The 21,654-nt window shown below is 44.6% G+C and overlaps 1 protein-coding gene across 2 annotated transcripts in view; it reads right to left on the reverse strand.

The window, feature by feature from the left end:
• Nucleotides 1–5,534: 5,534 nt before the first annotated feature.
• The window catches only part of LOC126547773 (vesicle-associated membrane protein 4-like), a 36,088-nt gene continuing 19,968 nt past the window's right edge, over nucleotides 5,535–21,654 (reverse strand). For both annotated transcript variants that reach the window (XM_050195753.1, XM_050195751.1), the window contains one exon: nucleotides 5,535–11,118. In XM_050195753.1, the coding sequence (XP_050051710.1) occupies nucleotides 11,093–11,118 (26 nt within the window). In that variant the 3' untranslated portion in view covers nucleotides 5,535–11,092. The remainder of the gene's footprint in view (nucleotides 11,119–21,654) is intronic.

A 21,654-nucleotide genomic window follows, 5' to 3' on the forward strand; every position in this document is an offset into this window, starting at 1 on the left:
GATACCTCAACAATTCCAGCCTCTAGGACACTTCGGCGCCAAGTTCATTTTGCGATCCGTGATCAGCTCCTGTACCGACGCAACTATGCACCTGAGGGACGTACGTGGTTGCTCGTCATCCCGAGAGCCTCGAGTTCAGAGATCTGTTCCCCTTTCCACTCGAATCCCCAGTGTGGCCACGCCGGCGTTTTCAAGACGTATGAGCGACTTCAGCACCGCTACTACTGGCGGGGGATGTACACCTTCGTTCGGAACTTCGTCCGCTCTTGCCGCGAATGCAGCAACGGAAACCTCCGCCGCACCTCCCAGCCGGTGAACTACAACCCCTGCCATGCCGTCAACCTTTTGATCGTGTCTATTTATATGGTCCACTTCCTTTGTCTACGTCCGGCAACCGGTGGATTATAGTTGCCGTCGACCACTGAACACGCTATGCAGAGACTTCTGCCCTCCCAGCTGCTACAGCACAGGAAATCACCACTTTTATACTGCGCCGTTTTGTGCTTCGTCACGGAGGCCCTCTTAAACCCCTCAGCGACCGAGGCCGCGCCTTCCTGTCTGAAGTAGTTGAAAAATTGCTGGCTGAATGCGCTCTTCATCGCACATGCACCGCCTATCACCCGCAAACCAACGGTGCCACGGAACGCTTTAATCGCACTTTTGGTGGCATGCTCGCTGTGTACATCGCATCTGACCACTCCACCTGGGACCTAGTTCTTCCGTTCGTCACCTACGCCTAAAATAGCGCAACGCAAGCCACTACCGGTTTCTCCCCCTTCTTTCTTTATGGTCGTCATTCTTCTCATACAATCGATACCATTCTGTCCTACCACCCAGACCCATCAGAATGCCTGCCAATCTTGGACGCCGCAAGACAAGCTGAAGAATGTCGTCAGTTGGCCCGCCGCTTCACTTCGGACGATCAGAATCGCCAAAAATTCAAACACGATGCTCGCAACTCGACTCCAACTTTTCTACCGGGAACCCTCGTTTGTTTATCCGTACTGACCCGCACACCAGGATTCGCTTCAAAACTTCTTCCTAAATACGATAGACCATACCGCGTTTTGCAGCGAACTTCTCCCGTCAACTACCTCATAGAGGCACTCACACCGCCGTCTGACATGCGTCGTCGTAACAGCGAAGTCGTTCACGTCCAGCAGCTCAAGCCCTATCATGATTCTGCAGCCTCATCTTCAGACTAAGTCGCCAGGATGGCTCCTTTTTCCGATGGGTCCACTGTAATGAAGAACGCATGGACGTAGGCAACAGGATTGCCAACAGCATCGGGTGCCACAGATGCTCGAGCTTAGACACTGCTCGGTGAAGTGCACTAACCGTCATCGGTCCATCGACTAACAAACCCCCTTTATAACACACACACACACATACACACACATACACACATATATGACCGTTCCGTTTGAAACCTTGCCCGCATGTAATGTTTTGGAGCACTTGTTGGGAATTTTTACAAATATAGTAATTCATTAACACACATGTTGCTTCCCCATAATATTTACCATGGTGTCCTCCGCACCCCCCCCCCCCCCAACTTAATTTCTGCTAGGTGTGATATCGGCTGAGTTCACAGTTCTCCCAGGGCAACGGAATAAATTCTCTGTTCACAAGACACATTTATAAAGCTCCGGATCGTTTGCATGCGTAATTTACTGCAAATGCCATAACTATATTTCACTGTCTTTGAGGTTTACCTACATATTGCCCATAACGCGCCCTTTATTTTCGCCAATTACAAACAAAATATCTTGTTTAGTTCACCGAGGACATCGCTAAAACCCAGTTATAACGTGTTATGATCGATGCCTGAAGATAGGGAAAGAAAAACAATGGCTCAGTAATTATGTGCAATGCTTCTAACCGGACCAGGAACGTAAAAATGTTGTCGCACATTGCAGTTACCATGTCCCCCGTCAGCCTTGAACAAAATTTAAACCTGCTGTAACCCAGAGATACGTCGGGACACTGGGAAGCATAGCTGATGGCGGCCATATCACACGCTGTAACACTTGAACAAGAATTTTTGTACAAAAGCTGTTTGACCTAGTATACTTTGCACAGAGATTCCATAGTGTACCACCAATTTTTGCTAAAAATGGTCTTGGTGGCTTTTATAGTTCTGCTGGGGCCGCAGGCTTAATTTTCTCCCACTCGTAACACTCTAGAGTGCTTGCATACATAATTTATTGTGAAAGACCCAGTTACCCATCTAATTTGAACTACATCTACACATCATCCATTAACTTGTCCTTACAGTAACCAAAGATAACAAAGCTGCCTCCTCCAGTGAGGGCAGCACGCGAAAATAATATATCGCGCATGAAATTAAATTACAGGGTTTTACGTGCCAAAACCACGATCTGATTGATTATGAGGCCTGCCGTAGAAGGGGACTCCGGAAATTTTGACCACATGGGGTTCTTTTAATGTGCACCTAAATCTGTGCCCCGCATATTTTACCGAGGATACCGGGGAAAAACAACTAAATGCCCTGTATAACGCATAATAATTGAGAGAAAGTGACTATCAATAACTGTTTTAGAGCACATAAGCAACCTACATAGTGCAAACTTTCGGTACATGTCACCAAAAAGGGGCCCAGATTTTTTCGAAATAAGAAATATGTACTGTTTTTTCTCCTGCCTGAAAACAAAAGTGTAGCTCTTATTTAGAAACAGCCTGAAAATTAAATCGTCTGAAAGCCTGAATGAAGTCAGAAGTGACACAGGCCTTTAGAAAAAAAATTCATGTCAGTTCTATTGGTATTCAAATGGCTCTGCACGCTCGACCAAGGTCACTTTCACGAGCATATCTACAAGTCATGCTTACACGATGAAATTCGACACTTATACCTGTAAGAGGTTTGATTAGATTGTTGATGGTGATAAGCTACTGAGACTGCAATGCTATGTAGGCTATCTCTAAACGATGAATAAGTAGTTCTAGCATTTCATAATCCAACGATTTCATGCTGTAAGACACACCAGTTGTTGGGTGCGGTTTATTATATTTCATCCGGATGTCCCCCTCACCCGCAGGTTAAATGTACTAAGCTGATTATGTTTTTAAATACGGAAATAGCGATACCAAAAAAAAAAAAAATGGGCATGATGCAAGTTGCAAAAGCTGATATTTATTAGGGCGGGAACTGCCGGGCGTCAGGCGTTCTCAGCAACGCGAGTGTGTAAGGCCAATCCCGCACGTCATTCACTACAGGGCGTAACGAAAAGTCACAAAAGACAATCCTCGCTGTCCAAGCAGGGGACGCGTATAACGCATAACTTAGTAATCACTCTATTAAAGGGCCCCACACCAGGTCTGGCCATCTTGAGCTGACAAGTGCAGCGCATACAATGTGCGCTAACGATTGTGTTTGCAAAAAATTACATTCCTACGTGCCAGGGAAAGGTCTGAAATTTCAATCCGAATGGTTTTTCTTTCCCTCGCAGCGATCGCGCTCAAAGCCGGACGGTGACGTACTCGCGTCCCTGTGCCTACGTACCCGTGTCCGCAGTGTGACGTCGCTTGTGGTAACAAGCGACTTCGAGAATTATTCAAGGCAGCATCTGTTATTTGTGTTACCTGTTGCTTGAATTGACAAATTGAAGTTTGGAGAATAAATAAAACACACAAACGGAATGTCCGCGTGTTTGTTTTACTTCGCACCGAAGCGAGAGATGTACTTCCGCTTCGTCTGCTTGTTCCCACGGTCGTGCAGTCCCGTGCGCAGGTACCGAAATTATGCCATTTTCTACCGTGTTCCAGCTCTGCGATCCGCTTGTTCTGCCTCAGTATTCTTGTAGCACTGAATTATACCGCTAGTCATGTGCCCTTATGCACAGCGTGCAAAATGGTGTGCTGCGTATAATGGTGTACAGCTCTCGCGCAACGCCGTCGGCGGAAGTGCGCAGCGTTGCAAAAAAAAAACCGAGGAGAAAGAAATGAAGGCGTGGCCCGTGATGTATGCGTCACGCATCCTCGAAGTCTGGTATGGGAGGACGCAGGGAAGGAATTTCACTTGTGGAGGCTAGACGGGGCGAGTGGAGAGTGTCTCGCTATGCAGTGGAGCTCGCCTCCTGAAATCATGGGTTCGCGACACTGAAATATTTCTATCTCGGCTATTAATGAGCCGATTTGAAAAATTATCAGAGTGCGGCAGAACGCTCCCCAGAGGACATGTAACAACTTCTAGCGTACAATCAAAATTTGCTATGGATCTGGCGAGGGGCCTTTAAGCAAGAAAATTTAGCTTCAGCTGTAAGTTTGTTGGACTTTTCAGCGTGCAGCCAAAACTACCAGCTTTCAAAAGTGGGGCAAGGGGGGGGGGGGTCAATTACATACTTTGCCCACCTACTTCCTTGGCCCTCCCCGGTAGATACGCCTACACGTCGGTGCGTGCATCCTTGGCATAAAAGTTTTATTCAGCTTCTGTGCTAGAGGTCCTGCGTACGAATCTTGCCATCGGGCCAAATCTATGTACACCCGTGAGCAAAATTATGCGGACCAGGGATTGCGCAATAAAACTCATTTACTCCTCTGTCTGTGAATGCAACTTGACAGGAAAGACTGCAGTCCAAACTTGGCATTACGAATTTTCTAGTACACTCGTCAGTTACTATTCATGCGTGATCATTACGAAGAAATTCCGTTTTTTCGGCGACCCTGTGGTCCGTATACTTTTGCTCACTGGTGCACATCCCACAATTACCATGCTGGCTGAACCGTCCCAATTGCAGCTCTTGTACACACTAGCGTCAGAGTTCCCTCTAGTAATTATGGCCTGAAACTCTGCTTTCAGCACCCAAGTGTCCACCTAGTCATCTGTCCATTTCTGCCGCCTCTGATTGGCTGGAGCAGTACAAGTGAGGAGGAGGAGGAAGGCTGGCACCTGCCAGGTTTCACCGTAACCTCAGCCCAGCCAACCAGCACTTCAACTGAAATGGACAGTTAACTAGGTGGACACTTGCAGAATAGCCCCCCGCCCCTCCCCCATTGCACTGTGCTTCAATGCACAGTTCAAAACTACGAAAGCTTCGCTTACATGACTAGACATCAGGGGCGTTTTCTGCCCCCCCCCCCTTTTTTAACTGTAGTGCCGTAATTATTTTACCACTGGAAGTGCACCTGGCACAAGGTGCAGTCAACCCCAAGTGTTTAGAAATCATGGGATCTCGGTAAATGTTGAACTACGGAGCAGCCTGCAACAACAGTCACCAAAACAGTACAGCATAATGCTGTTCACATATACTAGCAGAGGCTGGAAATGCGAATGCCAGGCTGCATTGCGAGGCTGTGGAGATATGCAGCTTTTTGCACGATTCTGTTATGCGTAATATTTTGTGGTTGATTGTGAATTTCTGTTGAATGAAAACTTCACCTGCCAGTTGGAGCTGTGATATTTTATTTCACTTTCGTTCTTGCCCTTTTCAGTATGAATCTTTACCAGCTTATCCAAGTGTCAGTCGTCGTGCAAGGGTTTTGACAGTAATTCATGTAAAAGGAGTGCATTCCAGTTGATTGCAGAAGTTATTTTTAATGTTTTTAAAGCTCATAACAGTACATAAATGTTCAGTCGGCATCATTAGCGCTACTGGTAACGTGGTGACTACTTCAGAAACCACAGGGCACTCTACACAGGATGCCATTAACGTCACACAAAATTGTCATTCAACAATTAAAAGCCAACGTAATTTTCGCCACCGTATACGATAATGTGTGCAAAAAACAAGTTTGAGCTAATGCACTGTCCTTTCGACATCACACAAAAGTCAAGACTGCATACCCAAACTACCACAGACCACTAGCCCACATTCGACAGCCGGTGACGCGACCTCACCACAGACAGCTTGGCAACCAAACCACAGCAGTACCACTATGAGCAGTGCACGATAGATATTCATCAGACTTTTTCCATTACGTCAAGGACTATTGAAAACAGCTTTTAAAAGTTGTAGTTTTGTTGGCATAACTAGCTGTGCATACTTGCTGTCAATCTTTCAACCTGTTCCAATTTCACCCTATTTTACAGTAGCCTATGAGTACAGTAGTTACCCGCTGATAACGTCTCCAAGATTTATGCACACCTAACACAAACCCACATGTACAATAAGGCATATATAAATAGACATTGCTTTTCCAGATGGAACACGTTGGCAGAATGTGGGTCTCTAGAAGGCAGTCTTCTGAAGCAGTGGTTAGTGTCCCTGTAGCAGCAATACAGAATGTTCCAGCAAATACTCCCAAACTTTTTTTAAAATTGCCTGTGGCCGATAGTACAATTCTAGTCCATGAGCTGGTGTATTCGAAGAGGTGGACATTACTTGCACAAAAATTTGAATTACATAATTGTCTAATTAACAAAAATTCACAAATTAACTTTAAATAATTATGGCATATATTGCAGTTATAGAGGTAATCATTTTAGAATGCCAACACCCCAAGCCATCAGGGCGAAGGGCAATGAGGGCACTGTTGCAGGTTTTAAGAACAACAGATCTGGACAAGCTGCTGAAGCCTGATGTTTATAGTGCCATAGGTGCTACTGTGCTGTGCGGCAATAGTATGAAGTGACAATGACTGCGATTTTGTAACTGTGCTCCCTTTATTCCTCTTTCTACTTTCCCGTCACTTTATCTCCCCCGCCCTCACTCCCCAGCATAGGGTAGCGAACCGGATCTTCCCCTCTGGTTAACTTCCCAGCCTTTCCCTTTTCTCTCGCTATAAATTCTAGCGGGTAGACTGCAAGGCACATCTACTTGAAAAAAATTGTGTGGATGACACCATTTACAAGAAATGCGCCATCAAACTTGCAGTAAAAATGCACTAGCATTCCAATTTTCTGCATTGAAGCACAAAAGTAACTGAAACGCCAATGCATTTTCCCGCAACGTTAGGGAATTAATATTTTGAAACTGGTGTCATCCTGAGAATTCGTTCCAAGTGGATCTGCCTTGCAAACTTCCCAGCTAGAATTTGTAAATTGCAATATGTGCCATAAAGTAATTAGATAAAGACAGTGATTTTTGTTAATGAGTCGATTATGCATTTCAATCTACTGTGCAAGTCCACCTCTTTGAGTAGACCAGCTCATGGACCAGATTTGTACTATCTGCCACAGGCAATTTTAAAAATTTTTTCAAAGTGCTCGCTGAAACACACAATATACAGGAACACATGCAGAGGTCCCTGCTAGACAGTCGCAACCCACTCCCAACCACCTCCAACCAGCCAGGGCTCAAAGAACTTACTGCCTCTGTGTGCCATTCTTACATCAATGCAGCTGTCTGGTGGCATCCTTCCTTCAAGCGACTTATTCTCCGTGCAATGTCTCATGCTGTCCAAACCAACGGACACTGCTTAGTGGCACACATCAAGAGGTAAGGATGCCAGGAGATTAGCACGGGAAGATAAAAGCATACATGGGAGCAACTATAAGTCTCTCTTCTCATCCAAAAAGCATGTACATTGTGTTTTTTGTAGACTGCCTCTGACACACAAAATTATATTAGGCAGCCTTGTGTGCTTCAAAGGCAGCATTCTCAACATTAGACAAACACATTACCATTCTTCACATTCATGGAATTCCATCGTGTGCTGGTGGGCTAGCTGTCGAAACAGAATGCACACACACTAGATGAACACACTTCGTATGTCATATCCTACCTCTTGCCTGCTTCATCAAACTGCTTGCTTTGAAACGTTTGCAACTACAAGCACATGACTAATCTTGGGCAAAGCACTCTGCATCAGATGCTACATGCTAATGGCCCTGTCTACTGCTTTTGGTTTCCGTTCATTCGCAAGCGTTGCAAAATAGTGTATACTGCACATTTATGCTATGTATAGACTGCTGTGCACCTTAAGTAACACCATGAAGACCATCAGCAAACATGGACCATTCAAACTGCATTATTCTTGTGGCCGTTACATTCATGCCAGCATTTATTTCCACTTCATTCTGCGAGTAAAAATAATGTGCAGTGGTTTGTGATGACATGCCATTTGTTGGCTGCTTATATAGTTCAGAAGCTAGTTAGTAGTTTTACAAGCTTGTGGCTTTAACTACTAGCATCACACAAGAACTTTGGCTGGCATGAATGCACTAGTCACAAATAATTGGCACGTCACTTTGATGGTGTTGCCAGCAGCTAAGCTTGTTCGTTACTAACATCAAGTTTGAAGGACACCCCTTTCTCCGACACACCGAGCATGTTACTGAGAGTACAACACGGGCCACAGGCAAACAGAAACCTTTTTTCTAAAGAACAGCAATAATAAATGCTTCTTTGTTTGCATTACAGCCGTGATATTTAGAAAGTCCAGTGTAGTAGAGGCGCTGAGGTGATCAGAGGCTTACTTTTAAATAATTCGGTCAACAATACAGTGCACTGAAGCATCAGGAAGAAATCATGATGCTTTAGCAAAATCTTAGTTTGTTAGTTGGTGTGTCATACTTCAGGAAATCATTGGTGCAATATAGACACAAAGGACACATATGACAACACAGATGCCAACTTCCAACTGCGTTTATTCTGAACAATTTGCTTTTATGCACAGCCAAGCTATGTGATCATGGTGAGCATGTTACAAAAGCAATAACAATGTGCAAATGCTAAGTGACCAATCGCACATACTAATCACTTTACGGAGTGTGCATCAGGGGTAGTAGTGTACCTCATCCTCCTTAGTTATGGGAACGAGTACATCGGGCAAACTGGTCATTTAATGATCGCATGATCATGCACGGCAACACAGGCTATGTCAAGAATGGTTTTGGCAGCCTAATGGCCATGCATTGCAAGGAATGTGGGTGTGAAGTTTACTCAAACCAAGTTTATTGGCACAGGTAAAGGTAGACTGAGAGGGGGGGTAAAATAAAGGCCTGTTACATCAAGCAACGTGATGACGCTTGTGTCAGCATGAAGTTTTTATGCCTTCTTGATGAGGAACTGCTTTTCCTGGGCAACTATCTACGTGTGCTTTTTGATTAGCATGTGCAGTTGATCACTTCGCATTTGCTTTGTGCTGTTTTTGTAGCATGTTCATTATATTACGCGACTTGCATGTGCATATAAGTGAATTCTTGTTCTAAATAAATTCAGATGGAAGTTGGTGCCCATCCTGTCCTGTGTTTTTCGTCTGTGTACATTTCGTGCCATTGATTTCCTGAAGCATTATGCTTTACCCTCCAATTTATTAGAGTCCATTTCCTTTATAGGCAGATGCACCTGCTCTGTCTCGTACAGTCAAAGCCCACTATCTCAAAACTATAAAGAATAACTGATCAGCCAAGCCGGAAGTTTAATTATAAGACAATTACCTTTGGGTTCATATACATAAGTCAGATTATAGCTCATTAAAGATTTCGCAAGACATGCAAGCTACATCTTTATCAACAATTCTACAGCAAGTAAACCAGTCGTAACTCTTCTGTTTCTCTTTCCAGCAATTCATCAGCTCTCACGTGTGATAATCTCAGAATTACTAATAAGACTGGACACTTCAAGCAAGCTAGCGCTGTTCCTTCCCAGCAGCATTTTAGAACGACAGAATGGAGCACATGGCACAATACGGAAGACAATGCAATCATTGCCTTGTTTCTTCTTGTTTTGGTGAAAATGCCAAAACGTAGATTGTGCAGGTTTCTTAGTTCACTTTAACAGGCTGTTCATTACAATGGCATCTGCAAAAATACCCTGACAAAAGTGCTTGCATTATATGGACAGCATCATCATCGCACACAACTGCTTGACCTGGTACTATTCCAGATGCCCCAGAATATTCCAACTGCCACTATAAGTGGATCAGGCCCACAACTTCACCGTATTCAATAGCCAATGTGCTAAAATTCATACTGAATACGTTTGTGCGGAGACACCAGGACAAGCCGAGAAAACACAAGGACGAGTGCGCAGATCAGAAAAGACAACTTGCGTATCATTTAGCATGTTCACTGTGGCAGCACTTTTTGAAGTCCCGATTTCTGTGCATGATGAGCCACCAGTGGCTCACTTGTCATACTCCTCTGGTGCGTTGTGACCCACCAGCGAGTCACCGGGGGGTTATGCCTCTTTGAAACTTCCTGAAGCCCCAAAGAGATGGCGCTATGATGCATTACATCGGAAGCAACAAGAATTTTCCCCTCCTGTGATTTCTAGCACAGCCCTCTACACAGCATATTTCATCATGACCTACCAGTGACCCACGTCACAGTAAACGTCTTGAGACAACCTTGAGCTAGAAATATCATAAACACTAATCTTTTTATTAGTTATGCTTTAAGCTTTCATGTTTCATACGGAAGTTTTCAGTCATAAATAAATGTTTGACGTATGGTAATATTTGGTTCATGCACGTTAACCTAGTAGGTTATAACAGTATAGGCTATACTGAAGCAGGTAGCCTCTCCAATGAAGCTTCAGGATTCTGTACTTGCATTGCAAACTACTCCTCGTGAAACCCACATTGCTGCGGTACTAGAATCACAATGCTAGACATCTTTTTAGCTAGTATCCCTCATAAACAGGCCACAAAGCTTTCTTGCATCTCCTGAAAAATATCTGGCTGCATTATATAAAGAACAGTTTGTTACATTTGAATTCAACACTTTGAACGGAACTCATCTAACAAGCAAATATTTCAATAAAAATTCTAAGAAAGCAGAAAATGTGCACTGAAAACAGTAAATGAGTAATGCTTTGCTGGCCAATGTTTGCCATTCGACATACGGTGAAGTAATTGATAAACATTCAGCACACACACTTGTGCACAAAAGCAATTTTGAGATTTCAAAGCTTAAATGCTAAGACACGACTAGATGGCTTGCTGCATACTTCAATGAACAGCAATGCTGCAAAATGCGCCAAGAAATAGATGCCGAAATTTAGTTGCCAGAAATATACTTGTGGTATGTCATAGAAAGCCAACATTTACAAAGCTCTACAAGTAAAAAAATAAGTAATACATGTAGAAGTACAAAGTCACCGTGGCACATACAGGTTATGAATTCAAGCAACAAATTTACAACATTGCTTATAGTGAAAATGTTCAACCATGGTGTGCACAAACACCTTCAAGAGTTCCGCACTATTATCGGCACTGAAAAGAGGAAAAAACAGGAAAATGTAATACACTTGAAACACAGAACACTGAACATAATGACAATGCTAGCATACTGAAAAAGTTATGCAATACTTAATGTGGAATCAGTTTGTTGAACCCTAGTGAAGTTTTCGATGCCTCTCTCAGTAATAGTAGTAAGTTATCAGGAAAGGTGTTTAGCACACAAGTAGTCAAGAACTGCGTTCTTTGGCAAGTATGTTATGGTTAAGGCTACAGCAACATCATTCTACTTCCAACTTGCTGAGGTGTCCAGTAAGTAACGCCCAACACCTGCAATTATGTAAAGTATAAACATGCAACATGTCAGGCTACATTAAAGGTGCAGTGAATTCTAAAGAGACAAACATGACCACCAAAACAAAACAAGATGGGCACTGCAGTGCAAACAGTTAACAACAATGCCCTTGCACACTATCATTACAACTGCTGCTGTTACATTTCAGTGGGATATGTTGACACGTGCCTCGTGCAGATGCTGGTAAACGAAGCATTGGCTGTTCACTACAGCATAGCACCACTTAAGAGTTACAGAAAATGCTCCAAATGTGAGCAGAGTTGTGCAACAGACTCTCATCTTGCATGTCAGAGCATCCAGAGCAGTAAAAGAAAGCTCATGCTCATAGGAGCAAGGCCAGGTACAACACTGGCAATAAGTCTTTTCTTAGAACACTGCACAGGCTGGTTTTTCAGGCCCGCGCCCGGCACGAGCCTAAAAGTACCATCCGTTGATCTGCTCGAGTCAGGCCAGGTAATTTTTAAACCTGGCCTGTACCCAGCCTGGGCCCGAAAGATTCCCGACCCGACCCAGCCCAGTTCTGTTCAGCCCCTTAGCCCTTGAGGCTATACGAAGCTAGGTCAAGTTCTTGGTTATTGTGAGGATACTGTCATGTGATCAACAGGCACTGGGCAGTCTTCAAGCTGAATCAAAGCAGCTTTCTGCCCTACATGCCCTCTTGCTAGCTACTTTAACTGTACGAGAAATCAACATTTCATTTCACTGCTATCCAAACACGCACAGAATATTATTCGAATATTTGGTATGTTAGGAGAATAGGGAGGGATCAGGCTAGCAACAGCCACTGGGAGTGGCACAACGCCTGCTTATATTCAAGGAGGATTATATAGAAAAGCACATCCGTTCATCACCATGCTCAAGCTTTGAAGTGTGATATGAACAGTTGTACTACATCTCCTAATAGTTGCGTGGCAATATACTACAGCGAAGACTAAGGCAAACACTCTTGTACACACCGCCAGCCACTTCATCTCACTTTTGGATCTCGTATAATCATTTGGATCTACAGTGACGGAACACGAGCCAATAAATTTGCCATGAATGTAAATTTAAATAAGCTGATCTATTGGCTTTCAACAATACTATAATACACGGGCACCAAAAGCTTTCTTCATTAAAAAGTAATTCGTGATCTACAAGGCTTACGCTCATGTGCAATAATATTTTCACATGGAACATGGCATTTTTTGTTGCTTTATTCGGCTTTATAATAACGATGCCAGTTATTGAGTCAGCAATTTAGGCATTTTCGTTTCACAATATATGCAAATTTGGACTCTGTCTACTTTTGTTTCAGTACAGTGCAACATAGTTTTTTTTCCCCATCACATTGGAATATGATCTGCTTGTTTGTTCACATAAATTCGCAGGGGACCCACCTAGTGCTTGAAAAACATATACAAGGCTGCAAACATGAGGGTTGAGCCACTTAAAGGGAAGCTGAAAGCTTTTCCAGAAAAAATGAGTGAGGACCCTCTGAATTCAACCCTCTGAATTTGAATATCGCATCGAAATTGAGCGAAAGAAAGCGCAAACATATTTTATTTCGACGAAAAGTGCAGCAGCAGACACGCCCAGCTCGCGCGCCTCGTTTCCGCCTGTGATTGGTCGGGCGCCTCGTGACGTCAACAATGGTGTTTGTCCGGACTGACTGCTGCCGCTACACACGAAGCACGGTGCAAGGTAGCTTGGTGCTGTTTTGCTGAGACGGTCATGGAAAATTTCGAGAGCTTGCGTCTCTCTGAGGAGTTCGGCGTTAAGTCCAAACTCCACGAGAGCGATTTTGCGCGCGACGGTAACAGGTGACGGCTTCGAGCGACAAAACTGGCCGTCGCTTGAACAGATCGCTCGGTTCTAGAAATGTAGAACTCGTCGCCCGGAAGCGCTATGAGCAACTAGCCAATACTGCGAAGCCGGAACTGGATGTACATAACTTAAATACTACTGTTTGTCACACGGAACGAGCAAACTATTGAATTTTACACATGCAAGAATAAGAACCTAGTGCAAGACCTTCAGAAATATTTTATGATCCTTTTTCAGTAAAATACATCAACTTAAATTGATAAAGCATGCATCACGCTAGTTTCGGCGCGTATATTGCTGCCCTCATAGCGGGAAGTCGTCGCTCAAAGCCGTCGCTCGCGTGGAGTTCGGCTTGCAGGCGACGAGTGAACATGACAGCCATCGCCTTGCTTGTCGCGCTGTCGCGTGCAAGATCACTTGTAAAGGGTTTATACTTTACTCCCTACATGTACGAGCCGATTGCGAAGAGCCGGCCTCTCCAAGAAGCAAAAAATGCTGGTGCAAGCACTGCTTTCCACGCGAACGAAGGCGAAGTGTTAGCACCTCCTTGTGTTGGAAATGTTCTTTGGCGAGAATGTTTTTTGCTAAGCTGCATTCAGCGTTCCAGTGAGTACGTTTCCGGGCAAACAACTGTAGTGTTATGTTCCTGCATGCCTCCTCATAGAACGTAAGCGGTGATGCGATCTTCGGCATTTGTGCGCTGCCCCAAAGCTGTCGGCAATCTACATAGACCGTTTAAACGCGGGAAAAGTTTACCGGCTGTTGTAGCTCGTGTAGCATAGAACCTTCATCAGCGCAGCATCCACACGCTACTCGTAACCGGCAAATTCCGTCGGCTACGTGAGATGGTCGGTTTCTCTATGTGTGCGAGAGAAGGGGGAGCGCAGCGTCCTGGCATGAGCAGGCTTTCCAGCACATGCCAACTTTACGCTTGCACTGCGTTATGGTAGCTGCATGCAGGCTGTTTCACAACACACGTGCAAATAGAAAATTCGCGGCGCTTGGTGATGAAACCTACGTCAAGGGTGGGAGATAAACATGAACCTTCCGTTCAGCGTGCTAACACGAAGGAGAACCCAAACCACGCATTATTGATAAACTTCGGTAGTAATCATCACGGAAGTGGTTAGAGCACAACACTGCTGTTCTTGAGCGCTTGAAGTTGTTTCGCTTCACAGCAGCCTCCCACTTAGCTGAAAGCTTTTTGTCTTGCAGGAACTAATGGAACATCGGAACATCGTCGCAGCCGCTGGCGTTCGTGCAAGCGTAGGCTGCACAGAACGCCGGCATGATTGGCCTACAAGTTCAATTGATGCTGTGCACGTCAACTAGCACTCCTATATACGCACAAACAAAGGAATGTAGGGTCGAGCGAAGCAGATTAGGATGGCATGCACGCAGAAATAAGCCCGGTCAGGCACAGTCGCGGAGACTGCGAAGGAACGGAACACCAGTGCTGACGTCACTACGCCGCGGTTTCCAGTCTCCGCCCGCATCGTCAGCATCAGCAGCAGCGCGCGGCGCTCGACAGGGGGCTGAGCTACAGCGCAATTTTAACCGACGATTGCGTCGCTCCTAAGTGGAAAATCCCCCCCAAAATTTTACCTGCATGGTTTATAATGTTCCCGCATCCGTATATGAGCATCTTTTTGAATTCGGCAGACTCTTTAGCTTCGCTTTAACGTGTGAAAATAGCATTCAAAGGAAAAATTTGCTGAGACAATAAAATTTTCTGAGTTTTGTTTTCTGTTTTACATCCCTCTCACCAATGTTGAGAAATTTTGCAGCCTCTCCATAGGCTTAAAGGGCCCCTCACTAGGTCTGGCCATTTTGAGCTGACAAGCACAGAGCATACAATGCACCATAACAATTCTGTCTGCAAAGTAATACATCGCTATGCGCCGCGAAAAGAGCTGAAATTTCAAACCGAATGCCGTTTTCTCTTCTCGTGGCCGCTGCACTCCAAGCCGGAGGATGATGTACACGTGCTCGTGGCGACACGTGATTTCGAGAATTATTCAAGGCAACCTCTGTTATTTGTGTAATATGTTGCTTGAATAGATGAATTAAAGCTTACAAAAATAATAAAACTCACAAACCGAATGTCTGCATGTTTTTGTTTTACTTCGCACCGTAGCAAGAGAGATGTACTTCCGTTTCGTCTGCTTGTTCCCATGTCGTACAGGCACGCACAGACATCAAAACTATTTCACTTTCTACCGTGTTTCAGCATGGGATCATGCTCTGTGATCTACTTGTGTCTGCTTCAGTATTCGTGCAGCATTGACTTATACAACTAGTCAGGTGTCCTCGTGCACCGCGCACAAAATCATGCGCTGCATGAAATGAGGCAATAGCAACAGCTTGTGCAATTGTCTCGACTGCAATGCACATAGCTTTCTAACTTTTCATCATTTTTATTCGACTCTGTGATGTCTAGCAACTCTTCAAGTTTGCCTTCGCCACCACTCCCAACCACCCAAACGCACTTCCTCTTGTTGATGGGCGGGGCCGCTGTCAAACTCACAGTGCTACCTCCATCAAACATGGAGCCATCTTACGCCTTAGCACAATCACCTCTAGAAATTCGATGTCTTAAAACCCAAGGACAATGTTGACCAGAGTTTTTTAGTGTCGCAAAGATGAAAGAATTCCGGCAGAACCCATATTAAGACGACCATCAAAGTTAATGCAATAAGCAATCATGCAATGTAGCGACCACGTAGCAACACACCATGTTGAGTAAGACACCTTAATTTAGAATCTCTAGCGGTCCTTCCAAGATTTCAAAGGCTTCGACTATATGCGACATATACTGTCTCCGTGACTGGCCCACTTTGTTATGACCATCGTTTGCCAAAGTTATCTCACGATGGTAGGACGAGGACCATACGCCAACGATGCATGCAGTGATGGCAATGGAATTACAAAGAAGGAATGACATCGATAGAATGATGAAGGCATTATAAGGACGGCAGCATGAAGACGATGGGATGATTCTGAAGTGATGACGATAAATAAATTACAATGTCATGACAGCAGTGGCACAATCACAATTGACTGATTGTGAAAATAATGTGACGGTGGTGGCCTGGCGACAATGGACTGACGACAACGGTACTACAATGATGGTGTGATGACAACAGTACGATGATTTGACGAAAATGGTGGGACTATGACAGTATGACGGGAATGAGACGGCGAAGTTGGAATGATGACGATGGAAGGACCCCGATGGGATTACAACGATGGTATGACAACAAATGCATGATAATGACTGTATGTAGACGACACAATGGTGTCTATGGCGAGACAGCCATGACATAATCATGATTGAATGACAACAGCATGATTATGATAAAAGGATGTCAATGGAACTGTGAACGCAGTATGACGACGAGGGTATGCCAACAATTTCATGACGTTTCTGAAGTGACGATGGTACGACAGCATCACGAGTATGACATGACTAGAACGGGATGATCATGACTGTATGACGACGATGGAACTACAGTCGAACCCGCTTATAACTATACTGGTTTTAACATATCAGTTATAACAATGAAAAGCTGCTGCACCGTCAACTTTTGTATGTTTTCTATGGGGAAATAACCCGCTTACTACAATGTCCCCATGCCGCATTACCGGTTATAAAGATGAAATCTGGCTGCTGGGTGTCCGTGTGGAAAGGTAATGGAATTCTTGAAAAGAAAAAAGAAAAAGTCAAATGCGGGCCGCTGCACGATCGCCCGCCACCTCAGCTGGATTAAAAAAAAGTCCTATTTCAGAAGCAGAAGTCTGGGCATCTGCCTAGAAAGTGCCAGAATCTGATGGGGCAGTTCCACTGTCCCCAAAATTAATAAGCCATGTTTTAGTTGCAGCAGCTCCACTGCGTATGCATATTTTACAATTATGTGACTGCTTTCAACAAAGAAGGATCAAGTGACGCACAAAAGGAAGATATGCAAATCTGCTCCCTTAGCATCTACAGAAACTGCAGCGCCACTGAACAGAGACTGCATTCTCAACAAACCACTTTCAGGGACATCACTTTTACTGCATTACACTGGATAAGCCAGAGGAAGCAAATGCAACAAAAAACAGCACATCTCCCATTAGCATTATTTTCAGGTCATGCTATTCTTTAGTACATAACAGTCGAACCCACTTATAACGATACCGGTTTTAAAATATATATCAGTTAAATCAATGAGAAGCTGCTGCACCATCAACTTTTTTATGTTTTCCATGGTGAAATAACCAGCTTACTACAATGCCCCGATGCCACATTATCGGTTATAATGATGAAGTCTGGCTGCTGGGTGTCCGACCCGAAAGGTAGTGAAATGCGAAATCCTTGAAAAGAAAAAACGAAAAATGAGAAATTCGAGCTGCTGCACGATGGGCCGCTGCTCCAACAGCCATTGTGCGCTCATTTTCCAGCCATCTCCATGCGGCTCTCTCCCGTCGCCCTTCCACCCCTCCAAACACGAATGGGCTGCGCCCATAGCTCTTTGCCGCCCCATCCTCCGAAACACAAATGGACCGTGCCAACTGCACCTCAAGCAGATTGCTCGCATGTTGCTCGCTGGCTCCTCATTCAGTGCAGTTATGCGAACAGCTTATTCGCTCGCATTCGTTTTTGTTGGTTGTGCAGTCGTTCCTGGCCACGCGGTTTCTCAACTTTGCTTGACTCGCCGTTGAAACGGAAGATGGCTGATCCGCCCGTTGATCATCGGCAATGCACGCCGTTGCCGGTGAAAAGAAAGCACAAGGCTATAGATTTGGAAACTAAGTGCTTCTAACCAATGAGACGATTGTAGCGAACGTGCTTGCATCAGATAGCGACAGCGACGACGGTAGCGATGACGCGGTAGAGCAGGCTGCCTCAACATTGTCCTCACAAGAGGCCCGGCATGGTTCAGTCCCTCCGGGGCTTCGTTTTTGCGAGGAACCTTCCGGTGCACTACGTGGAGCGCTTGGATGCCTTGGAGGAGGATGTCGACAAGCTTCGCGTAAAGCATGCATGGCTGACAGACAGGCTTTTCTCGTGCAAGCCAGTAAGAAGTACGTGGTGAGATGCTTGTGGCGATCTCTCCTCAGCGTTTCTTCTGGATCTCTCAAGCTGACAGGCTGCCGCGGCAGCCTTCTCGCAATTCTTAAAAGGCCTCTTTTGGGGCCACCAAAGTGATGCCTCGGTGGTGCTCACATATCACTTGCCACCCGTGACACCTTTTTGCAGTTGTTATAGCAGTGTCATTCCTTAACGTCGACAGCCGCGGCTTGTTACACGCGATCAGAGTGCTCAGGAAGCAGTTTAAGAAGTGAACACAATCAGCAGCCGGGTGGAGGAAGGTGGTGGGGAGGGGCACTGGCCTCCCTGCCTATATAGTTTTCTCTTATCAGCTCTGCCATCCCCCTATTTTGATTTTTTCATGCAACCTGGTTATAAAAATTATCGGTTATAACAACGGAATTTTCGTGGCACTTGAATATTGTTATAAGTGGGTTCAACTGCACATAGGATGGTCATTGCCTCAGCGAAACATCACACTTGGTGTTTATCAACTGAGAATATAGCTCTGTGGTGTCTGTTGCATTGCATTGCAGCCACATCAGTTGCTTCAAACAGGTGCCACATGCAAGCCCCAGATGCCGACTAGGACTCCCAGAGCACTGGTATGTCACCTTGTCAATCATTTTGTTTTGAACAATAATTTTTTCTCTCTCCTTTTGTGCAGTTTGAGTTCAGGCACGTTTCAAGAATACCTGGGTTCAGGTTCAGTACCAGCCAAAACTCCTGTTTACTGACAGTTCTCAGTTCAACACTATTTCTAACTGGAACAGTACCCAAGATTTTGTTTGCTATCTACAGCTCACTGCTAATTTTACAAGAAACATCATGCTTAAACAGTATTAGATTACAAGTAGGACTCCATAAATGTATCAAATACACCTTTGAACTTCTTCCTTGGAAATTTAACATTTGCAGCATCGCTGTTTTAACTGTTCCATAATTCCACAATTTTGTCTTTACATTATTAACTAAAAAACAGCACCAAAACAAAAATTATTTCAGTCTTACAATGCTATTAAAGATCGTAATATATTTTTCAAGTTTGAAAAGCTCACTCAGACCAAAGTGAATTTCATTTTCTTGTTGAAAATATTGAGAACATTCTTGCAAAATCTTTTCACCAGGAAAATAAGCATTCAACCTCGACAATTTTAATGTTGTGGTACATTTAGCCATCACCCTTACTCCTTTTTCTCCTGGGGATACAGAGAATAGCAAAAGTTAGAAGATGACACAAAGAAATACAAATGGACAAAACACACAATATACACATGAATGGTTGCGCAAGCTAGCTTGACATCAGCAGCTGTGTGCAACATGCACAAGGTAATTCATAAGAGCTGGTTTAAATATATTGGCACAAAAGGTGTTAATGTGGTCCAAAATCATGTCCACAGAACATAATGTAAATCTGATGATGATATGTGGTGTTTAATGGCGCAAGGGCCAGGTGTGGCCAAAGAGCGCCATGACAAGTGGTGATGTTGACGATGTATTATGGAGATGTGACTTGGCTGTAAACTGGCCTAAAAATTGTCGCTGTAAAGTGCGTAAAATCTACGTGCTATAAAATTATGGCGATCACTCATGACGAATACTTTGAACATTAAAATCCATCGTAAAGGAATGATGCAGAATAAAAGATATATGAGATAGTAAAATTACCTGGAGCACTGCTGCCTCACCGGAGCCCTTGAAACACAAGGGCCTAGAGGCGCGTGCTATACGAAAGAGCTATCACAGCGGCATCCTCTGAAGAGAGGACCCGCTACGAACACGTGGGGCTAAAAACATGCAAGACAACATCTTTCAGAAAACTTAGGACTGTGTTGGTGTCAAATAAAGGTTCTGGACCGAGTAGCATTACGGGATGTAGGGGGATGTGCTGCCGGTATGCTAGGGAAAAATGTTTTCTTCTTTCAGATTCGGCTGCCCGACACTCCAGGAGGACGTGGAGGACGGTCAGCCTCTCCCCGCATCTACCGCAGGTTGGAGGATCATTTTCAGTGAGTAGAAAGATATGCGTGCCAAATGTGTGTCCTATTCTCAGGCGACAGAATAGGACATCTGTTCGCCGTGATTTTGTTACGGGGGGCCAAGAACCTAACTGTGGTTTTATCACGTGCAGTTTGTTATTTACTTCTGCGTCCCACATACGTTGCCAGTGGTTTCGCAGTTTTCTTCTTAAGAAAGGTTTCAGATCTGTGACAGGGACCGAAGCAGTAGGACTAACTGCATGCAATGAAATGGATGTGGCCATCTGGTCCGCTAGAACGTTACCCTCAATGCCCCTATGTCCGGGCACCCAGCATATAATGACATGCTGGTTAGACATATACGCTCTACAGAGAATGGAATAGAGCTCAGTTATTACGGGGTTTCTGTGTTTACAGTGTGACTTCAAGGCTTTTACGACACTTAGGGAGTCTGTAAATAAAATTGTCTTTTGAATATTTGATTTTCTGATATGTTTCACAGCCAACAATAGTGCATGCGCCTCAGCCGTAAATATACTTGTTTCAGGGTGCAGTACACCGGATTCCGAGAAGGATGGACCAATGGCTGCGTAGGACACCCCGGCATGCGACTTAGAAGCGTCTGTGTAAAACTCTGCGCACGAGTACTTGTGCTGGAGCTCCAAGAAATGCATTTTGATATGTGGCTCTGGCGCATGTTTAGTAACCTCTATAAAGGATGTGTCACACTCTATCAGCTGCCACTCCCAGGGTGGTACTAGCTTAGCTGGAGGCATTAAGCGTTGCTCGAGAACTGGGACATCCATTTCCGTGCAAAGTTCTCTTGCACGCAGTGAGAAAGGAAGTCTCATAGAGGGTCTGTTATGAAAAAGTGTTTCACACGTCAAGTCGTTAGCGGTTGTGAAACACGGATGTTCCTTATTAGAGCGAACCTTGAGAAAATATGTTAAGCTGATGTTTGTTCTTTGAAGATGGAGTGGCCACACATCTGACTCTACATATAGGCTTTCAACAGGGCTTGTCCTAAATGCGCCAGTGGCCAAACGGATACCCAGATGGTGAACGGGGTCTAACATCTTAAGTGCGCTCGGTGCGGCAGAGTGATATGCTACGGCACCATAATCTAACCGTGATCGAACAAAGCTCTTGTAAATATTCAACAAACACTGTCTGTCGCTACCCCACGTTGTGTGGGATAGGATTTTAAGTAAGTTCATTGTTCTAAGACATTTTTCTTTCAGATGTTTTATGTGCGGAATGAAAGTAAGCCTGGAGTCAAGTATAACACCAAGGAATTTGTGATCTTTGTTTACAGGAATTTGTTGTCCGCCCAGTTCTACACAAGGATCTGGGACCAG

Source organism: Dermacentor andersoni, chromosome 1 (genome assembly GCF_023375885.2).
Source record: "Dermacentor andersoni chromosome 1, qqDerAnde1_hic_scaffold, whole genome shotgun sequence".
NCBI lineage: Eukaryota > Metazoa > Arthropoda > Arachnida > Ixodida > Ixodidae > Dermacentor > Dermacentor andersoni.